At 42.0% G+C, this 11,239-nt stretch overlaps 2 protein-coding genes across 2 annotated transcripts; both read right to left on the bottom strand.

The window, feature by feature from the left end:
* Nucleotides 1–377: 377 nt before the first annotated feature.
* Nucleotides 378–1,575, bottom strand: Lce3el2 (late cornified envelope 3E like 2). The gene is made up of 2 exons (NM_001401891.1): nucleotides 1,526–1,575; nucleotides 378–938 (listed from the first exon to the last, which is right to left on the bottom strand). The coding sequence occupies exon 2, from the start codon at nucleotides 919–921 to the stop codon at nucleotides 625–627; it is 297 nt and encodes a 98-aa protein (NP_001388820.1). The 5' UTR covers nucleotides 922–938; nucleotides 1,526–1,575; the 3' UTR covers nucleotides 378–624.
* A 6,484-nt stretch (nucleotides 1,576–8,059) lies between these two features.
* Nucleotides 8,060–9,152, bottom strand: Lce3d (late cornified envelope 3D). Its single transcript, NM_001402595.1, has 2 exons — nucleotides 9,105–9,152; nucleotides 8,060–8,577 (listed from the first exon to the last, which is right to left on the bottom strand). Exon 2 carries the CDS (start codon nucleotides 8,558–8,560, stop codon nucleotides 8,264–8,266), a length of 297 nt encoding a protein of 98 aa, NP_001389524.1. The 5' UTR covers nucleotides 8,561–8,577; nucleotides 9,105–9,152; the 3' UTR covers nucleotides 8,060–8,263.
* Nucleotides 9,153–11,239: the final 2,087 nt, after the last annotated feature.

Below are 11,239 nucleotides of genomic sequence, written 5' to 3'. Positions count from 1 at the left end.
CACTGCTGATAGTTATGCCTTTGCCTCAAGGTTTTGATGCCTTCTTTGTAATGAGGATTTTAAGAACAGTTCACCAAAATAAGTATCACATCATAGGTTAGACATTTCCAGGTTAAATCAGGATCATGTTTCAGAGGAAAAACAGTCCTTCAGAGGTTTCAGAGCACCAGCCAACAGCAACCCACAATCTTTCCTCCTCTCATCTTCTAAAGACTCTCCGAAGTCCTTCCATAAGCAGGCAGAAGTGGTGGCAGCTATTTCTTCATTGTATAACTAACTAGGGATTTGTCTAAGAGATGGTTGCCATGGGCAAGGATCTAAGGATTCTGGGACTTCAAGAGTGGCACAGAATAAAATGACTCATGAGATTCTAGCAGTTACAGTTCAAGCAGTTTTATTTTTGAAATCCATATGTGTAGGACATATGCAGTCCTCAGCTAGGGCAGGAATGGGGACTGTAAGGTCCCAGACATCAGACAGGAAGAGAAATTCCTAGGGGAGTTGAAACCTTGGACAGAAGAATCCAGCAGTGCCTCTGGGAATGGATAAGGCAGGCTGAATTTTCCTTGACTTCTCAGTTTCTTGTTCCCACTGAAATCCCTTGTCTCTGCCTCAGGATCCAAGTTAGCAGCAGCCCCCAGAGGTGTGACCACAGCCTGAGCCCCCAGACTGCTGACCACTGCCACGGTCACAGGAACTGGAGCTCCTGCGCCTGCATCTGTGGGACCTGCGCCTGTGGTGGCTCAGGCAGCAGCCTCCCTCAGAGCTGGGGACACTGCAGCCCCCAGAGCTTGTAGCACAGCAGGAAGAGGCTGCAGGCAGACACTGTGCTGTGCTCTTTGGGGGGCACTTTGGGGAGCACTTCGGGGAGGGGCACTTGGGAGGAGGCTGGCACTGCTTCTGGCTCTGCTGGCAGGACATCTTGTTAGGAACTTGACCTAGAAGAGTAGGATAGAAGCATTATAGGAAGAAGTTTCCGGTGAATGTCTACTGACTTAGTCTATCAAGCACATGCCTCCCATGACCTATCTGTTTCCCAAACCAATATTTCTATGAAATAAATAGGACCAGTGATGCACAGATCCATCTGAATACAGCCTTCTCAAGGCTATCAGATAGACGCATCCCTAGTTAATGCACTTAGAACAATGAGCTTTACGAAGGCAAAGGGTAACTGATCTCCATGACCTGCAAGCTATTGTCTTCCATTTTCCCTGCTTGTAGAAGGGAGTGTGGATGCTTCTAGGTACCTCTCTGCTGCAAATACAGGTATTGTGAAAATGACTCTAGGAAAATCCTCTGGCCTGATGCAGCCCTCTCAGCAGAGTGGAGGCAATGCTGAGATCCAGAACTCTGGGGTGTCAGAGACTCCTACCTGAGTTCTCCTCCCTGTCTATCAGCCCCTGGCAGATCTTCTTCGTGCTGTCTCTACACTGGACACCTCTATTTCTTTTACCCTAGTCAAATCCTGCTTGTTATCTCTACACCCTTTTAGCTGAGACCCTGTCCCTAGTTTGGTACTCACCAGATACAGCAAAGGCAGGAGAAGAGGGCTCTGCTGAAGAGGCTGTGGGTGAATAGTCCAGGGCAGCAGCCTTTTTATCCTTGGCAGGTGTGTGATGCACAACCCAAGCATGCTGCTGCTTTCACAACAGGGGAGTTGACAGAGTCAGGTCCATCCATTCTTCATCTCTCTGTGTTCCTAGTACAATCACCATCAGTAGGGAACCAGGAAACGATGTCTCTGTGACTTCTCACCCAGGCCTGCCTAGTAAGGGGAAGGGATGAGACTGCTCTTCAACTACCTTTACCACATTTAGTCAGTTTATGTTCTTCAACATAAGCTCTGTGCCTGTTTGATTGCTGGGAAGGTTACTATTGTATTTTCTCTTCTTGGGTAGATCATGATCTATTAGAAAAGAGGTGAAAATATTAACATACACAGTTGTAAATACAGGGTCATATATTTTATGGCAAGTGCTGTAGTCTACCTATGTGCTATGTCATCAGGTTTTAGTGCATGGTCTTTGGAGTGAACCTTGCTTAACTTCATATGAAATCCAGAGTATACTGCCATATCTGGTTGTAGCCAGTGACTATACTCCTGAAGTCTGATGATGAGAAGAGTAGGTAAAATGTCAAAGTAAATCCAAGACTGTTTCTAGATGATAGGAATCACAAGAAGATCCCATGGAACTCAGAAATCTCATCATAGGGCTTCTGGCAAAGAGAGAGGTTGAGCTGAACTGATAGTTGTTTGATTAGAACAAGTCAGTAGAATTTATCATTCATGACGCTGATCTACTTAAGTAGGCTTCAAGCTTTCCTTGAGCTTACCATTTGTTACCTATAGTTTTAATGAAAAAAAAAAGAAATAGCTACCAGAAACAATACCTACAGGGCTGGAGAGATTACTCATCAATTAAGAGCACTTGTTGCTCTTGCTGAGGACCTAGGTTTGATTCCCATCACCCACATGGATGTTCCCAACTGTTTGCAACTCCAGCTACAGCAGATTCAATGCCTTCTCCCACCTACCTGGGCACAAAACACATATGTGGCACATAGGCATACATGCAAACATTTCCACACAAAACAAAATTAAAAAGAGATTAAAATTTAATAATTTGTGTAAATTATATTTTAACTTATGTAGCAAGTTTATATTTTAGGAAAGAGAAATGTGTTCTCAAATTATTGAGGTCTGGTTATAGCCCATTATAAAATGTAAAGGGTTATATGTGTGATGCCATAGATGTACTATTTTCACATCATCTTATTCTTCTGTGACCATCAGAGGCTGAATGACTACTTGCTGTTAGAGAAAAAATTATTTAATAGATTCTCTCCCTCTTCCTCCTTCTCCCCTTCCCCCTTCCAATCTCCCTCCCACCCTTCTTTCTCAACCATTAGAATTCTTCTTCTTGGGCACCAATGTCATTCACTTTTTCTTCAGAGGAATGTGTAGTAATATGTATCCTTATTAAAGGTAGAAGCAGATCAGTATGATAATTGACAGTGATGTACCTACCCCTCTTTCTCTCTCAATGGCCACTTCACTAGCACTGTTTGATGCCCATAAGATTCTCAAAAGGAAGCGTAATCAGTATCTTCCTGTCCTACACATGGCAATGCTGTTGATGGATGTGGAATGGGCAGTTTATGGATTCTAATTCCCTTGTTTTGCTGATGGTGCCAGGCCTTGGGAAATGTACCATTAGAAGGAGGGCATAATCGAATTAGCAGCAACTTTTAGGGAATTCTGGGCTGCACACAAGGCCTATCTGCTTTCTGGTCTAAAATCCTGTTGTGAGAGAACCTTCCATCATCTTCCACATCTGCTTTCTAGTCTAAGATCCTGTTGCTTTGTAACGGGACAGTCAGGTAATCACTTCATTGAGTGACAGGCTCACAGATAAACACCCAAAGAGTAATCAGGTTTAGGCAAGAGTTCACACTTATTAGTATTTAGTGTCTCATGCGTTGGGATATTTTCATTTAATGCTACTAAGGAGTGCCTGGGATGAGGTTAGCAGCCTGTCAGAGGTGACAGTATTGGGAATGCAGAAGGAACAGTTGGATGAGGAACTCCACCCCACAAAAAAGGTGGAGAGTAGCCTGTTTTAGGGCACTGAGTATAATTCATGAAACCCAGGAAGTAGATAGGTCTCTAGAGAGCAGACTGTGCACGTAGAGTTCACATCTGAGAATAAAATTGTATGTATAGAAAGAGCAGAATAATATGCTCAGCAAAAATGCTGGTTCAGGAGCCCAGTATTCCTGGCTTTGCATCCTGAATTCTATAGGTGATGACTGCCTTAAGGTATGGGTGTTCTGGGATAGACTCCTGTGTGGTGAAAGCAGAAGTTAATTCAGATATCAGATCCAGACCTAAACATTTCCTTAACCACTTGTGAGTTTACCACTTTGTATATATTTAAGTTTCAGACATAGTTCAGAAGGAGCTAACTCATTTGGGATGGGATCAGAGAGGGAATCAGCTGATTAATAACAAATAAATGTAGCAGTGACTTTGTGTACATCTGGCAGTGCAGTTTACATAATGTAGTCACACCATGCAAGGATCATTTAAATTAATTTTATCAAATTTTCCTGTTAACACTGGAGATACATTTCCTTCTCATTCTTAACCAGACATAGGCAAAACAAATTAAAGCCACTATGTACAGAGAGGGTTTCAGTTTCCACTTTCTGGTGCTTCTGGAGGTCCACCGGTTCTGGGTTCATGGTTTTTGGTTCACAGAGCAGTACAATATATACATGGTAGCAGTTCCCAGCTCAACTTATCAACCTTACCTGCACTGGGTCATCTCTTCACAATATCTTGACAGTATTCACTGTGTTGACAGCATGGTGAGGGGATACCCAACAGTCTTTCAGTAGTGAGTCATGAGCATATTGTGGTCATAGATTTACTCATGGCACCCGAGGGTCCCACTTTAGGGAGTTGGGTTATTCCAGAGAGTGGGTTCTACTTGGACCTGGCCAGATTATCTCATGCCACTCTTTGGAAACTATTCTTTTCATTAAATTATAAAGATTAAAAAAACCCTGAGTCCTTGGATCTTGGAATGGAAATAATCAGACATTTTCCAACCTTGGCTTATAAATTGAATAAACCTCTATAGTTTCCAGGGTTTGATGGGCGGCTCTTTCTTTTTCTTTTTTCTTTTTAAGTATTCTTTCTTTGTTCTTTTATTCTTTCCGCCCCCTCCATCTTTATTAAGTTGGTTATTTCTTATTTACATTTTAATTGTTATTCCCTTTCCCAGTTTCTGGGTCAACATCCCCCTAATCCCTCACCCTCCCCTTCTAGATGGGTGTTTCCCTCCCGTTCCTCCCCCATTACCGCCCTCCTGCTAACAATCACGTTCACTGGGGGTTCAGCCTTGGCAAGACAAAGGGCTTCCCCTTCCACTGGTGCCCTTACTAGACTATTCATTGTTACCTATGCAGTTGGAGTCCAGGGTCAGTCCATGTATAGTCTTTGGGTAGTGGCTTAGTCCCTGGAAGCTCTGGTTGGTTGGCATTGTTGTTCATATGGGGTCACAAGCCCTTTAAGCTCTTTCAGTCTTTTCTCTGATTCCTTCAACCGGGGTCCAGTTCTCAGTTCAGTAGTTTGCTGCTGTCATTCCCCTATGTATTTGCAGTATTCTGCCTGTGTCTCTCAGGAGAGATCTACATCCGGTTCCTGTCAGCCTGCACTTCTTTGCTTCATCCATCTTCTCTAGTTTGATGGCTGTATATGTATGGGCCACATGTGGGGCAGGCTCTGAATGGGTGTTCCTTCATCCTGCATTCTAAACTTTGCCTCCCTATTCCCTCCTAAGGGTATTCTTGTTCCCCTTTGAAAGAAGGAGTGAAGCATTCACATTTTGGTCTTCCTTCTTGAGTTTCATGTGTTCTGTGCATCTAGAGTTATTCGAGCATTTGGGCTAATATCCACTTATCAATGAGTGCATACATGTGTGTTTTTCTGTGATTAGGTTGCCTCACTCAGGATGATATGTTCCATTTCCATTCATTTGCCTATGAATTTCATAAAGTCATTGTTTTTGATAGCTGAATAGTATTCCCTTGTGTAGATGTACCACATTTTCTGTATCCATTCCTCTGTTGAAAGGCATCTGTGTTCTTTCCAGCTTCTGTCTATTATAAATAAGGGTGCTATGAACATATTGGAGCATGTGTCTTTGTTATATGTTCGGGCATCTTTTGGTTATACGCCCAAGAGAGGTATAGCTGGGTCCTCAGGTAGTTCAATATCCAATTTTCTGAGGAACCTCCAGACTGATTTCCAGAATGGTTGTACCAGTCTGCATTCCCACCAACAATGGAGGAGTGTTCCTCTTTCTCCACATCCTCACCAGCATTTGCTGTCACCTGAGTTTTTGATCTTAGGCATTCTGACTGGTGTGAAGTGGTATGTCAGGGTTGTTTTGATTTGCATTTCCCTTATGACTAAAGATGTTGAACATTTCTTTAGGTGTTTCTCAGTGGCTCTTTCATAGTAATAGCTTTTAGTGCCTGGCAGGTAGATGAGAAAAGTGGAGGGAATGAGGACAATCTAGAGTAATATTGAGTCTCACATTCTAAGTTCCAAATGTGGGAGCCAGATCATTAAAAGTGGGTTTGAGTGATATATTAGGATATTAGTTCTTAATGTAAAAAATTAAATATAAGAAGAAAAATCAACTTGACAGAAGCTAGATAAGAAATCATTGTTTCTGCAGAGGTTTTGAAAAATCTCAAGGGAGGGTCAAGTGCCAATTTGCTCAGAGCAGGGATTTATAAGCTGTGTATTCTGGGTCCTTGGACAAAGCACTTTCTCCACTGTAAGATGTGTGTACTTTCTGAGAAATGACCTTATAGGTTACTTACAGAATTAAGTGTCTATCCCTTAAGAGTTTTTCACATGATAAACTCTAGTAACCTACTGATCAGACAGTTAAATATATCCATATTCTAACCAGCATTTCTCTATTCCCCTCCTCCTTTTTCTAACTGCCTGATATTCAACTTGTCAGAATCTCATTTTCTAAATGAGCAGCTCCCTCTGCCCTCTTGACTTACTCTGTTTTAACTTGAATTTGCTCACCTGGGCTCTCTGTTAGAGTTTTGTTGTGTCTGTACTTCCTATACCAATGTTGTTACTTCTTGACTGATTTTTGGATGTTTTTCAGTCTTTGATTTACTGGTGTCTTGGAATGGATATTCCTTGGTGTAGGGGCTAGCTTGTGATTTGTAGCATGTTTAGGGATATGCCTGGCTTCTATCCACAAAACTGCCAGCAAAATTGTTCAGAAGCCTATACAATTTTTAATTAAAAATTTTATTAGAGTGCAAAGTTTTATGTTTAATTATGAAACAACAATTAAATGTCATTCTCTTTCCTCCTCCCTTTCCACCTGGTCTTCCCTTGTATTCCTCACCTCCTTAACTTCCTTTCCACTTTGTTTTTGTGTCTCCTTTTGTTGCCCCACTTTCCTATGAGGTCTTTTACTTTTTTAGTGATATTGATCTAGTTTTATAGTCTAGACCTACCACATGCCTTTCTGTTACACACATATACACAAACAGTGAAAGTATCTTTGTATGACAGAGATGCAGATTTTGTTTTGTAGAGTTTGAGTGACCTTAATTCATATGATAATTTACATATCCATTCATTTTCTCTGAGATTTCACAATTTCAGTCTTCTTTACAAGCAAGTAAAATTCCATTGTGAAACATATTAAATATTTAAGTATCCATTCTTCTAGGCTGGCTCCATTTCCTTCCTACTACGAATAGATAAGCAATAAACATGGATGTGTAAATATCTCTGTGGTTAGATAAAATACCCTCTGTATCTGTGCTCAGTAGCAGTATAAATGAGTTACATGCTGGGTATGGTTTTGACTGTTGTGGAACTTATATTCTGATGTACAGTGGCTTCATTCATTTATATTTCCAGAACAGTTATTCTTTCGCACAACCTTGCCTGATATGGTGTCATTTATTTTCTTCATTGTAGCCATAATGACTTAAGTGAGACTGAATCTAATTGTGGTTTTAATTTGTGTTTTCCTGACATGAAGCCCATATATATTTTTTTTGGCTCAAATTGTCTCTGGGTATTTCTAGATACCCGCTAGAAAGCCACAACCTCCCTACTAAAGATGAATGGGCTACTTTATTTGAGTATTTACCTAATTGCAAAGTCAGTGTTTACTAATTAGATGCTAAAAATCACTTATCAAAGCAAATAGAAGCTCCTCACAGTAGGCTTAGGGTTCTACTGTGAGATGAATATACACTCTACATGTCATAGGACATACCATTGCCTGCTAGAGACCCCAGACCTGTCCAATTCCTCCCCTGATGCTTCAACCCAAGTGAACATTAACATTTCTGATAGTTCTCAAAAGTTTTCTTGGAGTAGAGTTATAACGTTTTTATGCTCTGGATGTGTTTAGTACTGGAATTGAGAGAAGGAGAATGGCATATACCTGACACCTTTAGAGGGACAGGGAACAATGATAGTGACATACCAGTGTGACGGTTGATAGAAGCTTTATTCTTGGTCAGAATCAGGGATAGGCAATGGGACTCCACAGGAAGGGTGGGAACAAGGGACCTGGGCATCATACAAGCAGAGAATGCTCTGCAGAATCAGACATGACAAGACTGGCTGGGCTCTCTTTGACCTTTGGGATTCTTTTTTCCTCCCGACTCCCTGATCTCAGCATCATGTTCCAAGTTAGCAGCAGCCCCCAGAGGTGTGACCACAGCCTGAGCCCCCAGACTGCTGACCACTGCCACGGTCACAGGAACTGGAGCTCCTGCGCCTGCATCTGTGGGACCTGCGCCTGTGGTGGCTCAGGCAGCAGCCTCCCTCAGAGCTGGGGACACTGCAGCCCCCAGAGCTTGTAGCACAGCAGGAAGAGGCTGCAGGCAGACACTGTGCTGTGCTCTTTGGGGGGCACTTTGGGGAGCACTTCGGGGAGGGGCACTTGGGAGGAGGCTGGCACTGCTTCTGGCTCTGCTGGCAGGACATCTTGGCAGGAACTTGACCTAGAAGAGTAGGATAGAAGCATTATAGGAAGAAGTTTCCGGTGAATGTCTACTGACTTAGTCTATCAAGCACATGCCTCCCATGACCTATCTGTTTCCCAAACCAATATTTCTATGAAATAAATAGGACCAGTGATGCACAGATCCATCTGAATACAGCATTCTCAAGGCTATCAGATAGACGCATCCCTAGTTAATGCACTTAGAACAATGAGCTTTAGAAAGGTAAAGAGTAACTGATCTTCCTGTCCTGCAAGATATTGTCCTTTATTTTCAGTGCTTGCAGTAGAGAATGGTGATGCTTCTAATAGCTCTCTGCTAAACTGTAGCAAATCCTGGTAATGGGAAAATGACTCTTGGAGAATCCTCTGGGCTGATGCAGATCTCTCAGCAGAGTAGAAGCAATGCTGGCAGGTTCTTTTCATGTTGTCTTCACTAGACACTTCTGTTTCCTTCACCTCAGTCAAATTCTGCTTCTCATCTGTATACCTTCTTACCTGAGACCCTGTCCCTAGTTTGGTACTCACCAGATAGAGCAAAGGCAGGAGAAGAGGGCTCTGCTGAAGAGGCTGTGGTGAATAGTCCAGGGCAGCAGCCCTTTTATCCTTGGCAGGTGTGTGATGCACAACCCAAGCATGCTGCTGCTTTCACAACAGGGGAGTTGACAGAGCCAGGTCCAACCATTCATCATCTCTCTGTGTTCCTAGTACAATCACCATCAGTAGGGAACCAGGAAATGTTGATGTCTCTGTGACTTGTCACCCAGGCCTGCGTAGTAAGGGGAAGGGAAGAGGTTGTTCTTCTGCCACCTTTACCACATTTTCTCTGTTTATGTTCTTTTTTTTTTCTTTTCTTTTTTTTTTTTTCGGAGCTGGGGACCGAACCCAGGGCCTTGCGCTTGCTAGGCAAGCACTCTACCACTGAGCTAAATCCCCAACCCTGTTTATGTTCTTAAATACAAGCCCCGTGCCTGTGGTTTTCCTGGGAAGCCATGACCATCGGTTACTATTGTGTTTTCTCTTCTTTGGTAGATCTCGTTCTACTAGGAAAGAGGTGAAAATGTTAAATTACACAGTTTTAAATACAGAATGATATATCACATGGCAAATGCTGTATTCTACCTATGTGCTATGTCATCAGGCTTCAGTGCAGGGCCTTTGGTGTGAACCTTGCTTTGCCTCATATGTAATCCAGAGTATACTGCCATATCTGGTTGTAGACACTGACTATATTCTTGAACTCTAATGATAAGAAGAGTAGGTAAAAGAAAAAAGTCAAAGTAGATCCAAGTACTTGTCTTGATGATAGAAGTCCCTCAGAAGATCTCATGGAACTCAGAAATCTCATCTTAGGGTTTCTGCTGAAGAGGGAGGTTGAGCTGAGTTGATGGTTGTTTGATGAGAACAACTCAGTAGAATTATAATATTTGAGACTGATGTACTTAAATAGGCTGCAAGCTTTCCTTCAGTTTAACGTTTGTTATGTACAGTTTTAATGGAAAAAGAAATAGCTACCAAAAAACATGAGCATCATGGCTGTAGGGATGGCTCATCAATTAAGTACACTTGTTGTTTTGCTGGCGAACTAGTATTGGTTCTCTGCACCACATGGATATTCACAACTGTTTCCACCTCCAGCTCTAAGATATGCAATGCCTTCTCCCACTTCCATTGTCACAAAACACATATGTGGCACATAGGCATACACGTTGATACAAACAAAATTTAAAAAAGTACATGTTCAAAATTTAATAATTTGTTTAAATTTTATTTTAATTTATGTAATGTTTATATTTTCAGACAGAGGCAAGTGTTTCTGTATTGTTTATGACTGGTTGTAACCATTTATACAATGTAGAGGCTTGTATGTGAGATAGCTTAGAATATTTTCCTATTATCTTATTCTCCTGTGTCAATCAGAGATGAAACAAATGATTGATCTTATAGAAAAAGTTATTTCTTAATAGAATTTCTCTCTCTCTCTCTCTCTCTCTCTCTCTCTCTCTCTCTCTCTCTCTGTCTCTGTCTCTGTCTCTGTCTCTCTCCCATTTCAAGTCCTCCTTTTTTGGCACTAATGTCACTAGCTTTTTCTTCAGACATTTGTGGTAATATGAATCCTTATTAAAGGAGAAAGCAGCTCAGTATCCTAATTGGAAAGTGAGGGACCCCCACCCACCATTTCTCTCTTGATGGCCATGTCACTAGCATTGTTTGGTGCCTATAAACATTATCATGCCAGGATAAGGTGCTCGCAAGGAAGGGTAATTGGTATCTTCCTGTCCTACCTCATGGTAATGCTGTGGATGGATACGGAATGGGCAGTTTATGTCTTCTCATTCCCTTGCTTTGCTGATGGTGCCAAGCCTTGGGAAATGCATCATTAGAAGAAGGGCATATTATTTTTTATTTTAAATTTTTTATTTACTTTTACACTCCAGATATTATATCCCTCCTTGTCCACCCACCAACTGTTCTACATCTCATACTGTCCCCTTTTCCTTTCTTCTCCAAGAGGATGTCTCCACCCCACCCATCCAAATGGACTCTAAATTTCCTGGGACATCCAGTCTCTTGAGGGTTAGGTGCATCTTCTCTGACTGAACACAGACACAGAGTCCTTTGCTGCATATGTTTTGGGGGCCTCATCTCAGCTGGTGTAGGCT

The sequence above is a fragment of the Rattus norvegicus genome, chromosome 2 (assembly GCF_036323735.1).
Source record: "Rattus norvegicus strain BN/NHsdMcwi chromosome 2, GRCr8, whole genome shotgun sequence".
NCBI lineage: Eukaryota > Metazoa > Chordata > Mammalia > Rodentia > Muridae > Rattus > Rattus norvegicus.
Note: the sequence above shows the minus strand (reverse complement) of the source record. Positions and strands in the feature narration are given on the sequence as shown.

Excerpts from the sequence above, each read along its gene's own strand:
- Lce3el2 (NM_001401891.1), bottom strand. The coding sequence starts at position 921 with ATGTCCTGCCAGCAGAGCCAGAAGCAGTGCCAGCCTCCTCCCAAGTGC.
- Lce3d (NM_001402595.1), bottom strand. The coding sequence starts at position 8,560 with ATGTCCTGCCAGCAGAGCCAGAAGCAGTGCCAGCCTCCTCCCAAGTGC.